Source organism: Corvus cornix, chromosome 2 (genome assembly GCF_000738735.6).
Source record: "Corvus cornix cornix isolate S_Up_H32 chromosome 2, ASM73873v5, whole genome shotgun sequence".
NCBI lineage: Eukaryota > Metazoa > Chordata > Aves > Passeriformes > Corvidae > Corvus > Corvus cornix.
In genome coordinates this window covers 26,257,266-26,283,312 of record NC_046333.1, presented here as the reverse complement: position 1 = coordinate 26,283,312, position 26,047 = coordinate 26,257,266, and the positions used below count along the sequence as shown (strand labels likewise).

The 26,047-nt window shown below is 40.6% G+C and overlaps 1 protein-coding gene across 6 annotated transcripts in view; it reads left to right on the top strand.

Annotated features, from left to right (window-relative positions):
* Positions 1–26,047, top strand: part of GLI3 (GLI family zinc finger 3) — a 207,612-nt gene that overhangs the window by 151,531 nt on the left and 30,034 nt on the right. For 5 of the 6 annotated variants that reach the window (XM_039548513.1, XM_039548512.1, XM_039548511.1 and 2 more), the window contains 3 exons: positions 11,840–12,056; positions 13,488–13,604; positions 14,928–15,068. In XM_039548513.1, the coding sequence (XP_039404447.1) occupies positions 11,840–12,056; positions 13,488–13,604; positions 14,928–15,068 (475 nt within the window). The remainder of the gene's footprint in view (positions 1–11,839; positions 12,057–13,487; positions 13,605–14,927; positions 15,069–26,047) is intronic. The other variant, XM_039548514.1, reaches the window with a different exon arrangement.

The following is a 26,047-nucleotide window of genomic DNA, read 5'->3' as shown; positions in this document are numbered from 1 at the left end:
CCTGTCTTCTTCAGTTAACATCCTCTGTGGATCAGTGAGAGCCACAGGACACTGCCTCACCTGTTCAAGGCAGCCTAAAAGAGGAGGGAGCCTTGTACCTGGTTGTTTGCTGCCTGGAGGGCAGACTGTGCTCTTGCACCACAGTCCCAGACTGATGCTGGGTAAACTGAACTAGTCAGAAGTGACCACCAGACTGATACAGTTTGTTTTCTGGAGTCCCAGCCTACCACTCTTAATTCTGCAGGGGAGTCAAATTGCTCACAGCCATGACTTGAAGATACTGACAGTTGTTTTGAACATTTCATAGTCTGTGTCATGTTAGCTAGCCCAGATCTTCTTGCCTGAAATTGGGCAACCACAATGAGTGACACTTTTTGCCTCCATCTTTCTTTGATTCATGTTCCTGTTCAAAACGAATCCTTCCCCTTAACCTCAGAGGGAGGTTGAAAGCATTAATGTTTTGTGAACCAATTAGATTATACAGTGATGAGCACAGTGGAGAAGCTCAGGAGGGTGTCAGTAATTATTTATTCACTGATGGTTTAAATACAATGGAAGGAAGGCTTATGGGCATTACTCTGGGCACAGAGAAGAAAAATACCAGAGGGCCTCTTGCTGAAGGCTACTGTGTGTCTTGTGCACTGCATGAGTTACGAATCATGCAGAGGGGAGAAGGGGTGTGCTGTCACGTAACTAAAAGCTGATGAGTCAGCACATGAAGATATGGGCAGGTTTTGTTCTGGTATGCTTAATCTTGTGGGCATTAATCAATGCTCTTTTACACCCATTTTTTCAAAGGTACTACTTGTGTTAAGAAAGGGTCTCCAGGACCTCACTGCTCTTTGCATTGGCTAAAAAAAGAGGCATCCTTGGCTGAAAGATTACATCCTGTGCATCACACAGCTTTTCAGCATTGGATACTCTATATGAGCACTGTGGGATGTTGAGGATGAAATCACATTTTGGTCTCTGTTTTTACAAAGCCAAGCACAGGAGGGCTCTGGTCTTTGACATGGATACTACTGTAGTTTGAATAATAAATACTAGCAGTTTAGCATAATCCAGAGAGAGCTCGGCTTGGCAGTTGCTTTGCCATTGTCAGCTGACAGTGTAGTGCTGTATCCTGACTACCGGCTGAGTACTTGAAAAGGAGATGACACTCCTGCTGACAGCTAATAGTGGATCTCCTTTAGCACACCAGGTAGAGCTTCTACTTTGTGCATTTGAAAACACCTGGTTTAGGTCTCAGCTGGGAGAGATTATGCAGAAAGGAGATGTGTGAAATAGCATTAAATGAGGATAATCCTTCATTTGACATTTACTCATTTGGTTACCTGCCTCAGTCCTGCAGTGCAGCACCCCTGCTATTAATCTTTTGTCAAGACATACTTAATGTTATATCTGCTACCTGTGACAATTATTAGACTTTGCACTTCAGTAGCACTTCTTTTTGAGAGACGGCATGGTCTAGAGTGAGTATAGAGGGAGTAATCACTTCCCATGATGTTAAGAGTACTGATTCAAAACCTTTACAAAAGATTAACTGGTCTTTAATAAACACAGGAGGCTGTGACTTCATGTTCTATGAGATTTGAAATTCAGAACCTCTAGTCCCTTGGCAGTGCTGTGATACCGAAATTACAAAGTCAATTTTCAGAAAATGAGTCAAATTCCCTGTCAGATCCAAGGTGTTTAAGTCAGTAGTTCCACCTACTACAAGAGACTTTCTTTGGGTCTAGGCAGATCTAACTGTGAATATAACTTAGCCATAACCTGTGAAAATTCAGTTTCATGTGAGCTCAAGAGTCCTTTGGGATCTCCTCGAAGGTTTGAAAGAAACTGAGAAAGCACAGCAGCACTTTTTTTTTTCCGCATGCTCTGCCCTGCTTCCCTGAGAGTATCAGAACATGAAGGAGCAATTAAACATGGTGTGGTTGATTACAGCACACCCTGGCTGCTCTGGCCCCTGTCAGTTTGCTCTGGGCTGATCTGAAGCATCAGGGAATGGTGGCAAGGATACTTTCACAAAGAGCATTAGAAAGGAATAGCCAGGTTTGTAGGGTGAGCTTAGACAGCAATGGATTAACATCAGTGAGGAAGACAAGAATTGTGTTTCTGCAAGCAGGTATTGGATTCTCAATTATTTCCTCATCTCATTTAAGCTCCTTGTATAGAATGCTTGTTGTATAATGAGTCAGTGCCCTCCTCCCTGCACTATGTTGTATCTAGAGACAAGTGACTAGCTATTAATTTCTCCAGTTTTCCTTTGCAAACACAGAGAAAATCAAGAGAAAAATAAAAATAGAGTTAAGATATCCAAACGAAGCATAAAGTTATCAACAGAGAAAAGTGAAAGTATCTTTAGCAGAGAGCCCAACAGTCTAATTATACCCTCTATTAAAAAAAAGGAAAGAGTATCCTTTTATCAGGTTTAAATTATCCAGTTTCTGAATTTAACAGTGTCTCATAAAACCGGAAGCCCTCATGTTCTCAATCCTCCTTCTTTATTCAATATTTTATATATTCTTATTATGTCTCCTTTTATTCATCTCCCTTCTGATGTTGTTTTCAGTCTGCTCTTTAGAGTTCTTGCATTGTCTTTTCTGCTGATACTGTCTGAAAGTCTCCTTCTTATTACACGCAATAATATTCCAGGAGAGGACCAGCAATTTAAATGCATCATGATTTTCTGTGTTTTTTCCCCAGCCAATTGTTTTAACATGTTTTTGCCATACCTTTATGTTGATCAAATTTTCATTCCTTCGTTGAATTCTGCATTGAGACAAGCAAGTGCTTCTTGTCATTTGTCTCAGTTAATTTAGAACCAGTGTATGAGTAGCTCTGACTCCCTTTCAGTATCGATATGCATCTTGCTATCAGTATTGCTCATTCTTCTAGCGTACTGGGAGCTAAAGATAACCACTTAGCCTTCACCATGCTGCTCAAAATAATTTTGTCACATATGCAGATACAATTTTTTCATTTCTCAACTCCATGCCCAGATAGCTGACAATTGCATACGAAAGAGAAGACCCCATCTGAGAATTTGTATCTAACCTTTACTTAAATCCAACTACTTAATTCTTACCTTTGATTTGTGTTTTAGACTGTTTTAAGTTTTTATATTTCTGTAATTTTTTCTGTGCTAAAGGACACAATCAAATGCTGGTTAATGAAATTAAAAAGGACATGTTTAGGGTAGCACAGGTAGAACAAAATACATTCACAACTATGTTCTGCAAGAAGATCATTATGATAGGATGTGTAGGATAAAGAGTTCATTAATTTTGTCAGCATTATAGGTGTTTTGTTGTTTTATTATCACTCTTATTGGGATCTGCCTAAGTTAGATGCAAATCTGACTTTGACTGAAAGCCTTTCTTGCATTAAAAGCTTTCTAATTAATTACATGCGATATGTTGTAAATGAAGGCTCTGTTTCCATTCAGACTGAGTCAAATTCAGTCCAAGTGTAACCCTACTGAAACAGGTCTAGAACTAGACCTTCACATATGTGCAGTATAGGGCTTTATTCTCCATGGTCTTGTACTGTGGTAATCTAAAGAAGGGAATATAATGCTCTGTCCTGCCATAATAGCTTCATTTCATACCTGCTTTCAAGAAGTGTGAATGACAGAGAAGTTCCACAAAGTGAATAGAAGTGAAATTCATCAGTATTACGGAAAGTTGCATCTATATCAGGCTCTGTGGAAATATAACCATGCAGCTAGCCTCCTGCAGAAAGCCCATATAGATTATAAGGGGGTGACATTCAGGGAGATTGTCTTGGAGGTCATCTACATCTTGCATTAGAAAGTGGTGGATGTTTCTCACCAGAAACATGAGTGGCAAGATTTCTGCCTTTGGAAAGTGTAAAATCTAAGAAGCTGAGCAACATAAAGAATGTAGGCTATGCAGGCACATATTGCATGCACATTTACATGTACAGATGCACCTATATACAAGTGTAATTATGTATACATGCCCGTAAATGTGTATGTCACAGGTCTTGTAATTACAAGTCCATTTGGAGCAACTTGCTTCAGACTTGCTCAGTGTTACTCAAAGACTTTGAAGTCATTGAACCCGGAGCAATATTAGTTCCAGGAAAGTTCTCAAGCTAAGACAAGTGTGCTGGAGTTTAGCACTTTGTTACTCCATTTCCAGACCCTAAAAGCAAGTATTAATTAGCACTTTGAATGTAATAAATTATACCAGCTTTAGAAGCCCAAAAGTGCTTAGCCATGAATTTAATTCAAAATTATGTTTGCTAGAAGTGGCATAAGCTTGCATGGAGGGAGCACAGATAAATTATGCAAGGTACCATTAATACAAAGTCCAGTTAGGATACTAAGGGATTCGTTCACAGGAATAATCCAGTGAGAAGGACAAAGATGTCTGAGCACATAAGGTTAATCAGTGTGGCCCCGTGGCTCTCAGTGAAACTATGCCGTTTTACTCTGGCATGGCAATGTATTCATGAAGAAAAAATTCACCTAGCCTGGCAGATAAAAGAGAATAGATAGTAAGGTAAGCTGAAGAGCAAGTACAAACCACAGACTGTTAATTTTAAACTGGTAATAGAAAAGTGAAAAAATTAAAAAAGAGGCAGTGATGTATGTGAATTAAATACGATTGTACAATGATGACTATCATCTGATGAAAACTGGAAAACCTAGTACAATACATGCTCTGCTTTATTAGATGCAGGACGTCTTTTTGCAAATTAATTTAGAGGACTTGTCTCTAAGTTAGTGATTTTTAATGCAACATGTCAACATTACAAATGCAGAGGGATATTTGTGAAACCTAGTCATTTTTGAAATACTTTTTCAAAGGATTTCGAGTCTCTTACCTGCATTTAAGATCACACGATGTCTGGCTTCATAGTCAAAGTTTGAAACTGTTTTCCCCTGTACTTGAGTAACAAGCTGTAAAAACTACTGATAACTTGTCTGCATTGCCTACTCAAAGCTCAGTTAAAAAATTCAGGGAGAGGAACAGAATTTAAAGTACAATTTTTTATTACTAAAAATATTACATATATATTGTGGGTAAATTGCTCCAAATAGAAGTGCATTTTAAATTCTCTCTTCCATTTGGTTTTTGTCTAAGATACTTGAAACAGTCAGAGTTTCACAAATTTCTTCAAGGCTGCAAGGTTGCCAAGTGCTTTGTCACTTGTGTGTCCTGAGCAATTTGTCAACATTCACTCTTGCAGGTTGTTTCCATCAGGAGAAGTAGAGGACAGAGTTGGAAACTTCTTTTTACTCACTCCTGTATGTTTACAAGGAACGTACGCAATTCCTGTTTCTGCCAACTCAAACAACAGGAGATGGTTTTCTTACCTGATGTTACTGGTTGCTTCTTATCTTCTGGGTCCTATCTAACGAGAACTCACTGGCTTGTTTTCTTCTGCACCTCTGCTGGGGTCTCACTATGAGTCTGTCCTGCTGACTGTCCACAGCTTTGCACATCTGACTAGGCAGTGTTCCTGGCTGCATCTTATACATGTACATTGTTCTATCAAAAGGTATATGAAAACTTCTACGCATGCAGCCAGCTTATGCAGATCCCCTCAGCACTCATGGCTCAGCTCCCAGCCACGCTTATGTATGTCCTGTGTTTTGAACAGTGGCTCCTACATGGCAGTTTATCATGGGATGAATGAAACTCTTTCTTATATTAGTTTTTATTTTGAAGAAAAGCATCTGAGCATGTGAAAAGCAGTATTTGATCACTGTTAACTTATGTATTATGACTTACTTCCGTTGAGTAAGATTACCGAGTGATCTTACTTCAGTAAGATTACTGTGTCTGTAGGATCCAGGCTTTAGGACAGCACTTAAAGACTTGCTGAAGTCACTCACTCTTCAGAAGTATTAAGAGTTATTAGGGTGCTTTCCTGAACAGTAGCTGGGTCCATTTCTAAAAGAGTAAAGGTGCGTGTTTGCCTTTTAATAACTTATATAAACAATTTATAAGTACTTTGAAAATTGAAATTAAAAACTAAAGGTGAAATCCTGGCCTAGTCTAAGTAAAGGATAAAAATATCATTGAATTCAATTTGTCCAACATTACTAGTTTTCTACTAACCCCAGTTTCTTGGTTTCCCTTGTCCACAGGCAACTCCTAAGGGATAGTGATACAAAGTGGTGACATCTGTTCCTACTTGAGCATGAGCTAGGTGTTATCCTAGTATGCGATGATCAGCTTTATTGAACATGAAGCCAGTCCACCTACAAATTACTTATCCCTTTCTTGAACTAGAGTCCTTTTTGGAGGGATTTGTATCATTTGGTCTGTCTAGTTTAAGTCCCTGATGGCAAGCACACATGATGGACGCTGTAGAGCAAACAGGGAGTGCCAAGGCTTTTCCACAAGTCAGGAAGGGCCTGTGTGTTCCCTTGCAGTGCTGGTTGCACCCTCCCTCATGAAGAGAATGTTAGGACTGTGAATGCACCACCCAGAAATCAAAGACCCTTCAAAGCCAAAGGGCCTGAAGCCCTCTCCTGCCCCATGATCTAGATGGAGACAGTGTGTCTCACTGCACCCCATGTTCCTGTCGGGTGACCTGTTCTGCATTGTTTTGTCTCAAAAGATGTTGGACAGTTGGGGTACTACAAGGACAAGCAAAGAAAAGGATCAGAGATCTGAAAAATTATATGGTTGATTTGAAATAGAATTTTCCTGTTCTTTCCAGACTGGACAGGAAGAGGGTATAGAAATAATTTCAAATATATAAAAAAGAAAAGAGAGGAAGAGTCTGGGAAAGGGAAGGCAGATAATGAGTGCTGTGTAGAATAACAAAGTTCTGGTCTTAATTTGGCCCAGGAAAGATTTAAGATAGAGGATAGGAAAGAAACTTTTAATATGGTAAACATAATGTGGGTCTATATGAATAAATAAAGATACCCCAAAGAAACAAATTTGTCTTTCTGAAATTTAAAATTGAAGGGAAAAAATATTGAAAACATCAGAAATATCCCACTGGGTCAAACTAGAGGTGTTATGAATGCCCTTGCTTTCTAACTTTTGTTCTCTTAGTGCTCTCCCAGCACCGATGTTCTTTAGGTTAGCGATCCCAAAGTATACACTCTTGCTTGTTCCCTTTGGTCTTTCTTTATGGACCTGTTGTCTTTGGATTTATCTAGTCACATATGAACCTGCTGGCTATGTCTGCAGCTATTCCCAAAGTCCACAAATGCTTTCTTTTTACTCTCAAGTTGTTGCCCTATGTCTTTCATTAAATGCTCCCTCATCTACATGCTTGGGAAGCTCTTGTCCTAAAACCTTGCAAAGCAGAACTAGAAAGGGAAAAGCACTGAGGTACTTTTGCAAGACTTCCATGCATCAGATCTTGCAGAACTTTGTGTTTTGTAATACAAAGAGGGTACCTTCAGAATTTTTGGAAATTCTGAAGAAAATTACTGCGATATAATGAAACAATCCTTGCAGTATTCACAAAATTGGAAACTCCTCAGCATTTTTGCCTCCTTAGGCATACCTATGCAATGTATAGGAGAAAAGGATTTTTTCCTGACTTTAATTCACAGATGTTTTGTGGTAAATTCCACAGCTGTGACCAGAAACTGGATGACCTTGTTAGCAGGACAGCCACAAAGTAGCCACAAAGTTTGGTTTTGATTATAACGTCTGTTTTTCTTCTTCTTGAAGTCTGTTCTTTAAAATTTGATGTGCTCATGTAATTGCAATGTAGTTCACTGCCCTGGTTTACCTCCAGTGAAGGGAGTTTGAGACTTTGCAGATGACGAGAAGAGAAAGAGAGAGAGAGAGACAGAGTGATAGACAGACACAGAAGCCCACAGTATGATAAAATAAATGATATCACTGATGGGCTTTTCTGTCAGTGTATATGAGTTATTGAATGCTCAAGCAGAAATATTGCATGTTTCTTCTAACCCTTACTCCTCATAAAACTCAACAACTAAAAAAATAACTGGTCTGTAATTTTTAGTAGCTATACATGCTTTCATCTTCTTTTCCTTTTCTACTTTGTTTAAAAGAAAAGTCTGTAACAGAAATACAAATGAAATTCCCTCCAGTGGTGTAAATTTTCATTTCTCAGTAGGTGGATGGAAGGAAAAGGTTCATTTACATTTCTGTGAATCCAAAATTTTTTGGAAGTGACTGGTGTTTTGGAAAACATGAACCATTGGGGCAGGAATCTCGCATTCTTCTGGCATCTGGATTTTGGAAGTCTTGAGCTCTCCTTGTCTGAAATGCCTCTTAAAACTGTCTTAAAAGAAACATTACTCAAAATTAAGCCTCTGGAACTACTCACTGCTTTTGAAAAACCTGGTTATTGGTTTTAGTAGTTCCAGAGTCTGAAAATTACTACTTTCAGGTCTTGTTTACTGCTTTTGGGCATAAATTTTAGGTGGTTCCTGAGTGACACAGCTGCCATCTTGGTGCATATTTCTAAGCAGACATGGTTGGAACAACTGGACAAGGCCAGCTGGTGCCACCCTTCCTGCTGATGCTGGCTGCCAGGTTAGGAAGCAGTGTGAGCTTGATAGGGCCAGCAGGAGGACGTATGGCTGCTGGTCAAAGCAGAGGGATCTTATGGGGCTCTGGGCTACAGAGATTCCCCATCCTTCCTGTATTCAAGAGCTGCTGAACAAAGTGCAGTGAAAAACTTTGGGAAGGAGGGCAGGAATCCAGGTCTTCCCTCCCCAATAGAGCACGCCATGCCAGCAATGTTGAGAGCTTTGATTTACTTTTCTTCTTTTTGGGCCTCAACATTGACTTTATTGTATGGTTTCTGAAAGGCAGAGATAGACCTACCACCTTCTGTTCTCTTCAGAACCTTCTGATCTGTTCAAATCAGAAAAATCCTCCAGGCTGCCCAGTGACAGCATCTTGCATGCGAGTGACATTAAACCCAGCCAGGTCAACTTGCCTTATGAGGAGCTCTCCAGAAACAGCTGGAGAGAATTGTTATTTGAAGGCAGCTATCTGAGCTATTTAAGAAGTCACCCTGATGGCTGAACCATTGTCTCCATTTCTGAGTTACTCCCCTTAGCTGTGCTGGCTATTGCTTTGCTCCCTCTCAATCACCTTCTCATTTCATTCTGAGGTGTTTGAAGTTTGGAGGTAGAGGGAATGAAGTACAGGTTGTCAGGCTCCATAGGAAAATCCTAGTCCCTTAGACTCGACCCTTGCTGATGAGCACAGGATCAAAGATACTAAAGAAAAAACGATTCCTCCTTCCCCTAGCACATCTGTCCAGCTGTGTCTTAATGCATCTGCTGCTGCTATCGCTGTTTTCCGGTAAGAACCTCCAGCTAAGATGATGTCTATCTCCTCTATTGTATTCAACAGTTTTGTCAATGCCTGGCTTAGCATCCTCTTTCTGCATACTGCTTGTACAGTGTTAGGACAGGCGTAGATAACAAGGACATCTCCATGAGGTAAAATCTCTCGTTTTGGTGGAAGCCATTTTAATTTATGTAGGGAGGGGAACAACAAGTATGCTTACTTAATATTTAAGCACTGCACTGCTTGAGTCATACAATTGTCTTTTTGCCATGTAGGATCTAAACAACATTACCAGTATTTTGAACCTGGACTTGTGAAGCTAGGTATTGTTGTGCATAGTCAAATGGAAAAAAAGTAAAAAACCCCCCAAAACCCAACCTGTATTTCCAAGGCTGCTATGTGCTTGTAACTGCCAATGAAATCAGACCACTTATTTTTTCCTTTTAAACTGACTCATCTGAAGGGTGAAAGTGTCCTAGGCTTTAACCGCTCACAGAGAAATAAAACACCTCACTCAAACTGTTTGTGTTTTGTTTGTTGATCTTGGTGAATTTGACAGCATCTTCCAGGATGGTGCTGTCTAGTGTTTGAAGTGTATGAGGTGAACTCATGGTGTATGTGTGGAAGCAAAAAGCACCAGGGTATAGTAAGGAGGCTTTTTTTTCAGCCTCATGTATGGCAGTGTAATTGTGTGTTTTTTAATGAGCAGACCAGAGTAGTTACACTTAGTAATGTTTGTTCACTAAAAAGGAAAAGGGGTGTTAAATCATTATGTTCTTTGATGAATGGCTTGTACACTGAAGAATAAATTGAACAAACTGGCATAGAGCTCAGTGAACATGAAATCAGCTATTAGAAGAAAGCTTGTGAACAAATTCTGAGCCTGATATGCATCTTTTGATTAATGTCCTATTAATCATCCATAGTGGCTACCTTAGCTAAGTCATGCTGTAATCATTCATGGTTGCTTACAGGAACACTAGCAGGGACTATAGAGCTTCAATAACTGAATATTATTACTGATTTCTCCCTAACTCTTGCTGTGAACAATTACTGTTTTCACTATGTTTCTGCCTCCCTTTATTAGAAATAATACAATGCAGAATGAAAAGAGAGTTCCTCAAAGACCAGTAAAATTCTCCCAGGGTATTCTTAATGATATTCTGTCCTAAATGGGCAAACTATTGTAATGCAGAGTTCTCACCAGGAATAATAGTAATGTAATCACATTGAAGCTGTCTTTTTATGGGTTGTAGTCAAACAGACAAAATGTACAGTCATATTAAAGAACACAGAATTTTTGTAGAATTATTACTTTAAATGGTTGAAATTATTTTGGCTCTTTGTATCACAGTATTTTCAGTTAATGCACTTAACAGCAACAGCAATTAAGGCTCCAGACTGTTAATTTGGATAAATTTGACATTAGAAGAAGCCTTGACTCTTGGAAGGTATAATGCCTGCACCCCTCTCTTTTAAGACCAAATGTTTTAAATTCCTATGGCTCTTTTGAAGTCTGGTAGTTCAGTGTATTTTTTTTTAATCAATGAATATTCTTTTTCTTTTTTTTTTTCCCCCTTTATTATTGGAAGTTGTTGGCAAATATTTACAGGAGGATTTCTTATTCCTGTGCGTGAAGATTTAGTTCCACACCATTTATTTCTCAAGTGTGACACAAAGAATGCTTTTGCACTAGCCACAAAATAGGTCCTTAGATGGCAGTGTAATTTCCTCCTAAGTCACTGTGGTCTGGGAAATACGGTGAAGTAATGAAGTGATGACGGGTATTAACATGTATAATGGGCTTAATAGACGTTTAGTGTTGTTTAACTGGAAGAAGGAGAAGTGCTTTCCCATTGGAATATTTCTACATTGGAAGTCATTGATCACCAATTTCAGAGGGGAAAGGTTAATCCATCAGTTTCTGTAACCAAACGGCACTGATGGAAATTCTTTAGGTGACATTCTGGATGAACTGGGCTTTCCATCTTTGCAAACAAATGAGTGATATGACAAGCATGGTGTTCAGAACACATTTAACCAATTGATTTTCTCTCCTCTTGTAATAAGATCTAGAGACATATGAAAGAATGTAGCATGAGCCAAGATTAAAGGAACTGCTTCATACACAAGAACATAAGGGAACTGCATTATCAATAAAAGTACTATAAAGAATGTAGGCACCCATTCTTTTTCTTTATATAAAGTTTGTTATTGCAATAAATAGCTGTTATTGAACTGTCTGCCTTTTATTTCTGTTTTTCTGAATTTTATTTCAGTCAGCTTTCTGTGGTTTCCTGGCAGAGGTTAGGAAAAAATGTTATGTTTTGTTATGGTATCATTTTTCTATTCACTAGTAAATCCAGGGCAACTCTGGATTTAAAATCAGGATTTATCATCCTTTGGGGCATGAAGAAGGATATGAGCGGGAGGGGAAAGTCTGGCTTCAAGTGGTTTAAAGATATGAAATATATTTAAAGGTTTAATCTGTATGGTTCCTTACTGAAATGATCCTCATCTTTTTCCTCCCTCTTCCCTCCTTTTTCTCCCAAATTCAGCCCTGCTCTGAGTTTCACATACCCTCCTACACCAGTATCCCTCCAGCAAATGCATCAGCAAATTATAAGTCGTCAGCAAACCCTAGGTTCAGCCTTTGGACACAGCCCTCCACTCATCCATCCTGCTCCAACTTTTCCTACCCAGAGACCTATCCCTGGCATCCCCAGTGTCCTGAACCCTGTCCAGGTCAGCTCTGGACCTTCTGAGTCCACACAGGTGAGAGGCAACAAAAGAAACCTTTACACCCCATTAATTTAAAAATTAAATAAATGGCATTGTCTCGATGGCAATTAATCACCACTGTCACTGAGACCCTTTGATAACAGTTTTCTTGTAGCTCTAGCATTTGCAGTCACTTCATTATGAATCACAGGAGTGTTGGTGCAGTTCCTGATTGGTAGTGTGCTTTTTAGTCCTCATAAATATTCCAGTGTGCTGCAGCAGCTTCTCCTTCCAAACTGCCTCTTCTCGATCTTACACAGGAATTTAGTAGAGGTGGGGAGTAAGAAACAGGGCAAAACACATCAGAACCCCAATGTTTTAAAGATTAGCAGCTTCACCTTCAAATTAGGCTAACTGTAGGATACACAGGGTCATATTCTGCCCTCCCTGTACAGCTGTGAGTAACTTGAAGCGAGTAATTCTGTGAGCAAGAGAGTAACTCAAAGATAGTGAAGAGGTTTGAAGGTTTTTTTCTCTGATTCGTGCAAAATTATACTTACTGAGTTTGAATTAATCATTTCAGTGAGGCGTATTCTCAAAAGCTGGGGATGAGCAGCAGTGAATCAGGCCCCTAATGTGGAGTTTATCACGGTGTGTGATTTGCCTGTTATTAACTAGTTCTATTTGTTTCTAGATGACGTAGAATAGGTTATTTATCTGTCTGGAAGCTGTTTATCTCCTGGCTAGCTTTTACAAATGTAAAGGAAGAACATACTGCTGTAGAAAACATATTGATTTTTTTGTGGGGTCCCTGCAAGTTCAGATATCTCTAAAAGATCTCTGGATTCCTACAAGATCCATTTGCAGGTGTAGATAATGGTGTTCAGTCGAGCACAGGAGACAAACAAGATTCTGGCCTGTTTATGTCAGCTATTTTGCTATTAAATTGTGAGAATCCAGGACTTCATCTAGGATTTTTTGGCTGAGTCTCACACTAGTGTGCAGTTTTTCTTCCTATCCACCCATTATAATGGGAAACATAGTGAAGGAGCTGATATCTTGTGTGCAGACATTAAATGCAAAACCTTTCCTTCAAGTGTGAAAAAAGAAATGTTTCTCTTGTGTTTATTTGACCATGCTGTGATTTTGCCTTTCCAAAGTTGTCATTAAGTGGAAAATCAAGTTCTTCCTACCTCTCATCACTCTGACAAAACCAGCATTGGTTTGTAGCAAGCAATTTCATCAAATGCTCCCCTTCCCACTCCCTCCCTGCTCCGCTACAAGGTTGAGCAATGCAGCTCTTCCATGAGTTAATGCTGTATAATTGAAGAACAATGTAATTGTATATCCAATATAATTAACAGTGCAGCTTCTCCATATGAAGTTGCTGAGCAGGTGCTGCATATTTTTGTTTGGAGCCACATATTTATCACTGTCTAATTTTGTCTTCTTCTGGGGGGGAATAAAACCCCCACCTGCCTGCAGCAGAATAAACCCACAAGCGAATCTGCAGTGAGCAGCACAGGAGATCCCATGCACAACAAGCGCTCCAAGATAAAGCCTGACGAGGACCTCCCCAGCCCGGGAGCAGGAAGCATGCAGGTATGGCAGCCAGGTTCCAGTCATGAGCCTTCCCTCTTGCTGTTGGAGTGAAAATGAACCTTGCCTGTGGCACACGTTTTCAAGGCTCCTTGTACTTTGTGTACTGAGCACACAGGCAGCCTCGGCTTGTGGTAGCCAGGGCTAAATGGGAACAGCTCCTGGGGTGCAGGGTCAGTGACAGGATGAGGGCAGAGAGGAAGGAGGCTGATGGAGAGGTACCTCTGACCAGTCAGAGCATGCTCAACCCTCTGTTTGCCATGGAAAAGTGAACAAGAGACATTCAGGTCTTTATTAAGGACATGTCTTCTCTTCAGCAAAAGTACTTAAGGCTGCCTTGACTTTTGCTGGGTCTTAGCACTGTACTGCACTGAGGCCTCAGTGTCAGGCTCCAGTCTCATTTGCTGTACTTTCTATGCCAGTTAATGCCACTGGTTTTAGTAGAGGGACTCATGATTTACAGTGACTCAGGGGAGATGAGAGTCAGAGCCTCAGTCTTGTGAGTGAATCCATGAAAACAAAGCAGGGGTCTGCCTAAATCCTTCAACAGGTTTGAAATGGAAAAATAGCAGGAGTGCATAATCTGAACCAAATGTTTACACTAACATCTGACTCTTACCCTCAGCAAATAACAAGCTGGGGAGAATGAGGCACTCTGATGAACTGGAGGTGGGAAATTTAACCCCAAAATTAAATACTTTCTTCCCCCGCTCATTCCTTTCCTGCACATGTTATGGAAAAGAACAGACTAACAAGTAGCTTGAAAGTTACTAGTCTGCTCTTGGAAAGCTTTTAGCATGCAAACCTGTTACTGTTTTAGCAATGGAAACACACTGGATTACTGGTGATCCAATTTCTGTCCAACCCTAGTACTAAAATCAAATTCCAATTAATTCAACTATATTGAATAGTGCCTTTCACATTAGTGGTGCTGCTGAATCATGAAAGCCAGGTGCACAAATAACAAGCTGTTTAAATAAAGTATGAGGAAAGACAGGCCATTATGATTTATTTTTAATTGAAATGTAAAGGGAATTTTTTTTAGACATTCTCTGCATTGAGTACTTCTGGGAAAGAAAAATTTATTTTACATATATAGTTTGTAAATGGCTTCTGGCTTATCAGGCCTGTTTTGGGCTTCTGTATTTTGTAGAATGGAGTAGCATAGTGAAGTGAGAGTAAAATAATCCTCCCTCCCCCGCCTCCTCCACACACACACACCCCCATCATCTTTCTTTTAATGCTGAAATAATTCACTTTTCTTCCTCCTTGGTTTCAGAATTTCCTCTCTCTTCTTCTCACCCCTGTTTTTTTTCCTCTCTCCAGGAACAGCCAGAAGGAATGACCCTGGTAAAAGAGGAAGGGGACAAAGATGAAAGCAAACAGGAGCCTGAAGTGGTCTATGAGACAAACTGCCACTGGGAAGGCTGTTCCCGGGAGTTTGACACGCAGGAACAGCTAGTGCATGTAAGTTAATGGTATTCAGGAACTAGGTTTTAAAACTACGTGACCTTTTTCATGGGGGTCAGGTTCTCTGACCCTGTGCTGAGTCAAGTTTCTTAGCTAACAGAGCTGCAAACTGGAGAGGGGTTTATGAGTTTCTGAGAATAAAGAAAACTCGAAGCCACAGTGCTTGACCTGTTCAGTCAGCTAAAGCTTAGTGTAAAATTCAATAAAGTCTTCAACAGAGATTGTAATGGCTCTGATCCTGTAAGCCAGCAAACGCTATTTTGAGTTAGAGACTTTGATAGTTATTGAGTAATAGTAAGCTGGACATGAATGATTATTAACCTTTAGCCAAGTTTGATTTTTTTCTCCCCAAAGGGGCTGTAACAGTAGAAATGGGTGAGGGGAATTTTTTCCCTTCCCTAAGGGAGGTTTTGCTATCAATTTACTGTTGTGTGTAAACTGAAAGTGATTATTTGGCTAAATATATGGGAACTGAGTTACTTCAGTCCTTTTAGCAAAAGAAACCGTATAATCTTTTCTGTGCTACACCAAATATTAATTTTATCTCCCTTGTTTTTTATTCCTCTCTGCCACCTCTCTGAAATAAACAATTTGTACTGTTCGGTAGTGTTGTAAGATAGAAAGTGAGCGATCAAAATTCAGAATACAACCTGACAAGTGCAATCCCCCCACAATTCTAACCTCCTTTACTAGCAGCATCTCTCTTATTTACTGTCATCATAGAACATATTGAATACTCTGGAAAAAAACCTGAATTCCTAGTACAGAGTTGAGAGGAATATCTTCAGCAAATGAGCAGTGTGACAGAATTGTATTTAGTTTAGAAAACTGTTTAATATTTTACTGGACATCATGCAAAATCTATTGCAAAATGTGGAGAGTACTACTGAAATAGCTAGTTGAAAAATCTACTTTTTCACCCAAAATAAATAAAACCAAACCCACCATACATTTCCAAACACTATGCAAAGTGGTAAACTGATCCTGCAAAGCTGGCTTTGGTAAAGCAATGTCAGTTTTCACTTGCTGGAGTGCGAGAACCTCTTAGTGTTGCAGTTACTCATCAAGATGTATTTTCAGGTTCTTGTTATAATTAGGTAGTAGCAGCAGCAGTAACAACAATAATGATAAATGAAAGACTATCAAAAACTAAAATAATGTCCGAAATAGGACATTTTTCTAAGAATTCTTTGGAGACATATTGCACACCTAATTCCCTAGCATTTTAATAGGCCAAAGTGAAATGTCTGGAGAAACTGTTTTGGTGTCACAGTACCTTTTTGGGAAGAAATGCCTTACAAATGGCTGCTGCAAGTGGTTTGACACATTTAAATTAAAAGATCAAATGTTGGTCTTTGAATTGATTCTGTGCAAACAGAGAGCTGACATCATCTGGGGCTCTCCATAGTCTTTATATCTGCTAGTAATTGTAAGGCTGAAGCTTTATGATGCCTGGCAAACCCTTCAGTATTCAGAAATCATCCCAGTGATGATGATAAATAATAGACACAGAAATATATGTAATAAAAGAGAAATTCCGAATAAAGGTACCCTTGGCAATGAAAAAAAGAAAAAGGATTTTTTGATGTTTCAGGTGTAAAATTTAATGGAAATCCACTGAGCATGTTAGCTAATAGCTCGCTTTTGGTATTTGAAAGTGAATTATATTGATAGGGTGGTAGTTCAGTTGTTCTGGAGTTTTTTTAAATTAATTTGTTGGTTTTGGTGGGATTTTTATAGCAAATCTGCCTGCATTGTAATGGTCAACAGCAAGACTGAAAAAAGTGTATTTCTTATGCTTCTGAACAATGGCAACATCTGAAACAGGTTTCTCTAGACATAGAAAAGGAATATAAGAAGTTTTTCTATGACACAGGGAGTTCTTTTTGGCAGGATTCAGGTGTGTTATGATGGTGTTTAGGATTACAAGGTACAAGACTTGACTCCATACCCAGAAGACAATAAATTCATCATGGCAACCATCACATTTAAGTAGCACAAATTATGCTGTAAGAGTCAGCGGGATTCAGCGATGGGGCCATGGTTTGTGATTTCTTTTGCTGCTCTGGCAGAGCCCTGCTGTGGGGACTCGAGCAAGTTATTTCTGCCCAGAATTGCAAAGGCCTTTAGACATCTAACTCTGTTTGAAAGCCTGGCCGCTCACCCCAGTCTGCCTTTTGCACATTTTTTCTGCCCTTGATTGCCTCAGCCCTCTGATGTACATCTGCAGCAGGTAGGGAAATGAGGTCTGGTCTTGGCAGGGCTTCACAGGAGGGCAGTCCTGGTTTTGCCTAGGTGTGTCACTCTGGCAGAAAGGGCTCCATCCCTGAGCATTAGGTCCTTGAAAATCTCAGTGGAAAAAGTGGTGTGGCTCATGTATGCCTCCTATCCAAATACTGTGGACAAATCCAAGTAGATACAAATTGCTGTAGCTGCGCTTAAATCGGTGTCAGCACAGTTCTGAGTGCTGAGTGTGTGGCATGTACATGTGTATGCCTGAACCAGGCACGGGCAGGGTGTGTCTCAGGGCCTGTGCCCACGCTTGGCTCAGCAGCACTGAGACTGTGGTACCAGCTGGAGGCCTCGCCAAGCCTGGAGCCTGCTGGTGCCAGACACTGCTCAAACGGGAGAAGGGATGCACCTGACGTGGGCACAAGGTCACAAGGTGCACCCTGCAGCTGCGGGGCCACATACATCGGGCTGTTCGTGCTGTCTGGAGCTACCTGAGCCTTCTCATGTGCAGGTAGGACTAGAGATAGGTTCATGCTGTTAACCTTCAGATCTGGCAGCAGAGTTCTGCCACCATGCCTCTCCTGGCTGCACGTGCTGCTGCTCACCTGGTGATCCCCAACCCACTGGCTGACTCAGCAGAGCCTGAGCTGCTCCAGCTAAGCTTGAAGAGCTTGAAGGTTTGGAAGTAAGGTGCTGGACAGGATGTCAAAAGTATAGATAACCATCCTGTTTTGTTGATTCTGCTGTGGGGTAGTAATCACCAATACAGGGGCAACTGGCATAGATAAAGGCAGTAAAGGCTTAAATTGCCCTAGCAAGACTTATCCAGATAACATCTGCCATCTTGTCCAATGGCACAGGACAGCCTGTTATCCAAGCCTTGCTTCCCAATGCACTGAAATTTTAGAGGAACTGCAGTATTAAGCGATGGAAGTGTTTCTAGATGTTTGGTTTGTTTCCTCAAGGGTTAGGTAACTCTATGTGAGTTCTAGTCATGCCAGATTGAGCAGAGCTTCAAAAAACTTTTCCACAACACATAGTGCACACAGTTCATGGTATAGATTTCATTACTCCCCTTATGAATAGGGTGTGTATACAAGCACATACGCATGTGTTTTGAAAAAGGTGAATATGAGTTTGTGTATATTCTGCTCTTTCTGTCACATAAGGATAGCTTTGTCATCTTTTGGGGAATTATGAGATGTGATTTACTTCGAAATCAACTGTAGGTGAATCAGCGTTACAAAGTGATGTGTTACATAGCATGTATGAAGTGGTAAATGCAAACAAAATCTGTGTCTAAATATGTGGTATAGCTTTAGAGCAGAAATTTCAATGTCGTGCACAATAGTCAGCATTTGATGTTATTTTTCTGCATTTCTGTAGCAAAGTCCTGCAGTTATTAGTGTAAAATGTGGCTGCCAGTGAAAGCATTCTTAGGCCCCAATGTTTTCTGACTGAATTTATGGACAGAACCTGAGCTGCTATGAATAAATAAGTGAAAAGCTACTTAGAGAATCATTATTGACCCACCCAGAAGGGATGACTGAAATGATTTTGGCACGGGTGCTCTTATTTTCAAGTGATATGTGCCACTTAGAATTCAGCATGGTTAAATTTTCATGATGCATACACCAAAAGGCAAGGTGTTAAACCATCTGACGCTCTGCCTTATTTATAACACCTATCCATCCTTCCTCTCCCCCCCACCTCCTCTCTTACAGTTAATAGAAAGATTCATGATTCTTCATGGTTGTCTATCTAGCGTCTGACAGTACCGACTGCACTGCTAAAGCAAGTCACTATCTATAATTGATATCCTTCTATGGAATAGGGTACTGGCTGCAATTGAAGGGTTTTGCTGAAAGCTCTTAAATCCTGACAAGTTCTGCCCTTGTTCTGGTTGTCGCTGAGCTGCACTGCTGAGATCCCAGGGTTATTTGAAGTTGATGCAAAAGGGGTGCGTGTGTTGCACATTAGCAAGACACAAAGTTGGCGAGCCACGTTAGAGCTGCCACTGCATTCACCCGCCAGGTAGTCTTATTTACAGTGCATCGCACTCTTGAAAAGGCTGGTTACATTACTGTTTGAAATGTGTATTATAGGTTTCTTTCTTTCCCTTTTTTCTTCTCCTCAAAAAATTAAAAAAAGATCTTATTTATTTTAAAGCCTCAGTTTGCTGCTGGGGTCTTTATCATTCAGCGTTTTAATTAATTTCTCTGCCCAGCGAGATATTATAATTGGGCTTAGCTGAGCTCAAGTTTGTTTTAAATATGCGAGCGCCTAGAAGCTAATAAGATATTGTATATATTTATAAATCTGCTTTTTGTTGCAGTTTGTCCTTTTTTTCCCCCAGAAATCAGTTTAAGAATAAAATATTGCAAAAGGGTTAGATGCTAAAGATAAACGTTTGTTTAAGAAAATTATCCTTCAAGGAAATGACTGAATTTATTGTTAAATATTAATACAATGGCAATCAGAAAAACGCAGCGCTGCCTATTTCTCATCCCCCTTGCTGCGAAGCCTTGATGATAATTATTTTTTATTCAAAAACATGCTTGAAGAACTGTAGAGCTATTTTTTATTAGTGTTTTCTCCTTAATTGTACAGCAATAAAATTCTCTCATTGTTGTTACATTTGATTAGACAAGATCAAAAAGCCCTAAATTGACAGCAATGGCTTACATTCAGGATTCCATTTGCTGAGGTCTTCCTGCCTGTTTGCAAAGCTGTGGTGACTGGAGCACTCCCCTGGCAATCCCTGGGGATTGTACTACTCCTTGCGGCTCCCTTCTTGCACCAGAGGGCAGCTGTTTTTGTTTTTCAGGTACCCACGTGTTCCCAAGGCACTGCAGTGCACTGAGGGTACCCAAAAGAACCATTACGTGTAATTCTGAGACTGGAGTTTCTTAATGTTCTTGCTCTCTGTTCCTACAGAAAAGGGTGGACTCAACCCTGACCGACAGAATTTGGCCAGCCATCTGTGGAGACTTACATAAACCCCAAACTGTGCCCACAGCCAGCCTCTGCTCAGGTTTTACAGCATCTGTGAAGTGCCGCCACACCTTAATCAATCCTGTGCAGCTCAAAACACTTAAGATCATCAGGAGGTGGGGAACACAGCACTCTGAAGGATTAGTCCTCTTTACAGTGGCTGATTTTGGATGCCCAGAAATAAGGACACTCAAAGTCAATAGATTTGAAAGTCTCATTTCCTCTGCTACTGTGGTGTCTTTAGCCTTTGGCTTCTTCCTCAGCTCCTCTCCTGCAGGAGAGCCATAGGTAAGGACTGGAGAGAGTTTCACCACTCTTCTCTAAACAGAGATCCAACTGCAATAGGAGGATAAGCCAGATTAAAGCAGTTCCCCTGAGTGTCAGCTACAGTGCAGCAGACCTGTTAGTGACCCTGAGAGTTGCACATTGCCCACCACTTGCAAGAGGGGAAACTGCCCTGTAAGCAAGGAGCCCCAAGCTGCCAAAGCCAAGCAGGTGCTGGGTGCAGCTGTGAGTAGGCATCTGCGCTGTGGAGGCATTTGCTCACATCTGGCCCAACAAGTAGATTATCCTTCATGCATTAGTGGTTTCTTTTCTCTAGGTCCTGCAGGTGTGCTTGCAAACTGGTTGTGGTGCAGATGAAATCCCAGCTTTGTGAAGCAAGTCCCTTACAATCCCAAAGAGGTGTAATCACACATCCCAGTTTGCATGCTTTTCGAAATATGTTCGGGGATTTACTTAGTTTTTAATTCTTCTTTGCAGAGGCAGTTTTCGGTGCATTTCCATTATAGTTTATTTGGCTCTAGCACAGCAACACAGAGAAGCCTCAGCCCATTCACAGGCTCATTGTGCATGGCAGTGACAGCTACTGCCCTGAAAGGTTCAGGAATGTTTCCTTTAAATTGCAAAGAGTAAGGACTAGATAAGAACATGAAATCCATTATAGTAATAATTTTTTTCCTGACAAAAGGAGAATGTTTTACGTACAGCAGCAAAGGGGGTTTTGTTGGAGGTTTTATTCTGTTTCACCTTGGTTTATTTTTTACTCACTTGCATCTGGACCCTAGCTCATACTTGGAGAAGCAGTGCTGTGGACAAAAGAAATCAGTTCTTAAAGTGAGACAAGCCCAAGGCTTGGGCTGAAAATTGGGACAACTTGGAGAAGGCAGGGAGTTGTTTCAGTGGCAAGCAAGTGCCATGGGAAGGCTTTTTTATGTTTGTCCATCTCCACAATGTATTTGATCTTTGTAGCTATGGGGGTACTACAAGGGAAAGGAAGAAAATGAAGAGAAAGGAAGAAGAGCTTATAGCAAATAATCATAAGAAACATCTGTACAGAAGTTTTTAGATTTTGAAATCTCTTCCTCATTACCTGTTTAAAGGCTGAGTTCTAATTAAGACACCGCCTTACTGTGCTGGATTATAAGCTGCTGAACCCATCCTTTTGAACTGTGCCAGAATTGTTGAATTGTTTATAGGCCAGCAATTTATTAGATGGCATAGCAAAGCTGGTAAGCAGATCTGTGCCCTTGAGAGCATGTTCATTCTCTCTTGGTTTCTGTCTGGGTACCTAACACAGGCTTGTTTAAATTAAGCAAGTCTTTAACCCCCATCAGAGGTATCCATGTAAGTGCTGTTGGGTTTTAAGGTTAAGTAACCACAGACAGACCTCACTGCTCTTCAGGAGCCCCCAGGCTCTGGCACAGCCCCTGCTTGTGCTTCTCAGCACATCCTTGTTCTGCGTCAGTCACCGTGATGCCCTTTGCCTCCCAGCAGTGTTAAAAGTCATCAGTGCTGCCTTGTGAAGAGATCATACTCACTCTGGGCTTGACCCAAAGGCCAGCTGTGCTTTGGCTCAGGTCCTCTTAAGCACTCCACTACACAAGTGCATCAGCAGTCTCCCTGCCTAGAGTCTGGCTTTTGATGAATCACAGAGGAGAAGGGGGAAAAAATAATGTGGGGATTTCTTTTTTGATAGAGAAAGGTTTACAACAAAATAAATCCACCCTAATCTGTGAAGTATTAAGAGGGGATTTAGAGAGAGAAATGTAATAATTTTTTTATTTTAATTCCTCTGTAATTAGCATTTCTTTCACAGCATTAGGAAAACTTGTTGTTAGTCTGCTGATGCTACGGCTTCTGTTCGTATGAGTTACCAAAGTCATTGTCTTTGAATTGGTATCCCTGAAAGGGGTTGCTAAACTATGACATGTCCTTTAAATAACACTTGTTTTTCACTGTTGTAGGTAGAGACAAGCAGTGCTCCCCCTGTGCCCTGGGAAGTTACTCTACCCACTCCACCCATAATAAGTGGGCACTTGGGTGGAAAGGGCTGTGCAGGGTTTGACTTTGGTCCGTGCTTTTAATCACACAGAACTATTCAAGTAGTTTGTGGATATACATACTTACTTGAGAGCAAGCATGCCTGAGAGTTCAGGTGGTGAACTCTTCCAAGTTACTGATATTTTATAGGTGACTTCCAGTTTTGGGGAGAAATGTAGAATAAAAAGCTGCCAGCCTAGTCCCAGGGGAGCCCATGCTGACTGAATGACAAACACATAGGCAAGAGTAAAGCTGCAAACTGAGTTGATTCTTCAGCTCCTGAGTCTTGTTGGCACATCATGGAGAAGAGAGAAAAGGGAAGTCCCTGCCTGCCTTTATTTTGGTGCCTCAGAGCTGCAAGGGGGGCTGGGCTTGTGCATGGACTTCAGGTACCTTTCAGTCCTGACTAAAGGACCAGGACAAAGCAGACTGACCTGGGAAGAGCTGTTCTTTCTGTGCAGTTTTTTCATGCCTTGCTGTTGTTAAGTGATTTGATGTTACATAGCTTGTGTTATTAGCCAGTGGAAGATCTGTCTTATGTGTTTGGTGTGGTATGTCTCTGCACTGCTTTTGTCACCCATATTCTACCTAAAAATCTACCCATAGTAAACCAATCCTGGGAAGAATAGAAATCTGTGAGTGCTGGCTCAGCTGCATGTGGAAATGTTTTTTCTGAGACAGAAGTGGCAGATCAGCATGTGCAAATGGAGGCAGAGACAGGCAAGTTAAATACAGGCATGAGTGAATTTTCTGCATTTGGGTTTGAGAGGGCTGGGCTGCATGGATTCATTTTTGCAGTCTCTATTGTTTGTGTAACCTCTTAATAGAAAGAAAAAGAAAAAAGAAAAGCTGATGAGCCTTTTATCATGGGGAAACAAATCTAGCGTTTTCCCTTGCTTAAACTTTAGTGTGAGTGTGACTTTTCTTCAAGGTGTCGAGTACCTAATCTGTAAAATGAATGGGTGGTGGTTTTGTCAGGAGTGGGTCCTCTGGTGGCTTGCATTGTAGGTATGAGGTCTGCATATACCATTCTTATGTGTATCACAGGGCTGAGATGCCGCAGTTCTTCGTGAGATAAAGTAGTCAAGCTGAAAATGAAACAAAGCTCCAACTGTATCCCTCCTTGTGTTTAGCAGAGATAAACTACAGTGGAGTCTCAGTGCTGCTCCGTTTGGCTTCTGGCAGCAGCTTTAATTGGTAAAATGCAGATTTTTTTTTTGATCAAGAGAGGATTATTCTTGTTATCAGTCTGGAGCATCTTATTTCAAGATGAAAAGGCTTCGCTGAATTACAGATGCCAACATTTTTACAAAGCACTTTGGCGATTGACATCTCAAAGAGAAAGTATGATTTATTAGCCTATAATGGCTAACACTCAGCACTGGGCTAGGTCCCACTGATTTGTGAAATTGCTTAATATGAATTGCCTTTTTGTGCAATTCAAGCCCCAGGTTTTTCAAATAAACTTAGAATGTAAAGTGTATGAAACATTACATACCTGAAAAGGGAGAAGGGTAATGGGACTGTGTTGCTAAAAAGAAAAGAAAGGCAAAAGGAAGAAAAGGATAAAGAAAGAAAGAGAGAGAATGAAAGAAAAAGAGAAGGAAAAGAGACAGAAAAAAATAGAAAGACCTATTTCTAAATCCATCTTGGTGGTGCTTTTTTACAGTAGTTTGGTTGAAATGTTGGCAGGGTAAAGATTAATAACAAGCCTTGTCGCTATCAGTACTTGCTTGTCGATTCTCTGTAACAAGGCTGTCTGTTCAGCATGGAAATTATTGATTAAATAAAAATTGCTATTAGATTGTGATGTGATCCATAATCACAAACAATGGTGGACATTCTTCTTTCAGATCCCAAGCCATGCATCAAGTTTTTCCTTGCAGCAATTTATATTGTGCTGACACTCGCACCCATTAGGCTTTTATCCTCTCCTACATGTGCCAAGAAAGCACGAAAAGAAAGAACAGCAGCAGCACAGCAGCAGGTAGGCACTCACTAAATTTTCAGAGAGAAGCACAATACAGACAAGTGTGTCCTTTGCTTCTGGTTAGCACCTTACCTCAGCAGCGATTCCTGCCAGATAAGGGCAACACACCTTGAATGCATCCAGGGAGGTCCAGTATAGTTTGCATGGGGGAGGGTTGTGGTGTATTATTTTAGGATTCTGTAGCATGAAGGACAAGTGTCTTTCCTGTATTTATTTAGCTCTGATGCTTCCTAATTTGAGGAATCCAGGATTGGAGCACATCACTTAGAACTGCATTACTTTAGGCTGAATTAATTAAAAAGATAATATCTCACTCTTCACAGCACATGTGAGCATGGTACCAACTTTCTTTCTCCTGTGAAAGCCTTTGTCTAAAACTAAAGGAAACTTAGTGAAAAAAAATTTTGAGAGTTTGGCTACTTATAGGAGCTTCTCCGTCCCTTTGTTTCAGAATACCTTAAACAACATATGTATGTCAGAACTGATCAAGCCCACCTGGCCTGGCTGCTAGGGAGAGGCATTCCTGTAGCTCTGGTCTGTTCATTGCAGAGTGTTTTTCCAGTTACCAGCATCAGGCAGGATGTTCTGTACCTCTGTGCAAGAGCTGAGAGTAGAGAATCTTAATACACTGTGATTATGCAGTGGTTTTGTTGTTTTTGTTAGTGTAAGTTTTCTTAAAGTGAAATGAAGGCTTTTTCCTTTAAACTGTTATCAGTGCTAATTATTGAGCAATGTATTGTACAATTTCTCTATCTCACTACCATTGGGGTAGTGTTTACATTTCTTTATTGTGCCTATATTATTGGTAATATCGCCTCAGATAACCAAGAAAACCCCGGCATTTGCCACATTATACTCAGCTTTAAAGTGTTTAACAGTGAGCTTACCTTACTCCATTATGCAGGGCAAGTGTGAAGTTTTCAGGCTTGGCCACTGTCATTTAAATGAAGAGACCACTTCATTTTGCAAAGTCAGAGTGTGTGCCTTGCACTCCTCCCTCCAGTGCAGCCACTCTCTCCGCATGGATCAGAGCCAAGGGATTACCAGCCAGGAAATTAATTGCCAAGGGGATTCTGACACTTCTGGTTAGTAAAAAAGCCTGAAAAAAGAAGTGTGTTTTATGTGATGTTCTGAAGGTGCCAGGCTCCAGTTCTGATAAGTTTTTGGATGAGGAAGAGTTACAGAGATACAGGACTGCCCTCTGGTTTGCTGCTGCAGATTTCTGTGGTTGACTGCCAGCACAAGTCTGTCCCATTCAGATGATGCCACAGTGGTATATAGGGGAAGATAGGAATCTTTGAGATAAACCAGACTATTTAGGATTGATTTTTAGTTACCAAAAGCCCTTGTAAGTTCACTGGAAGTCAATTAAAGTTAGTGTGTGGAATGCAGGGGCAGAAAAAAAATTTGCCTTGGCTCTCCTCTAAGTGTGTTAGGC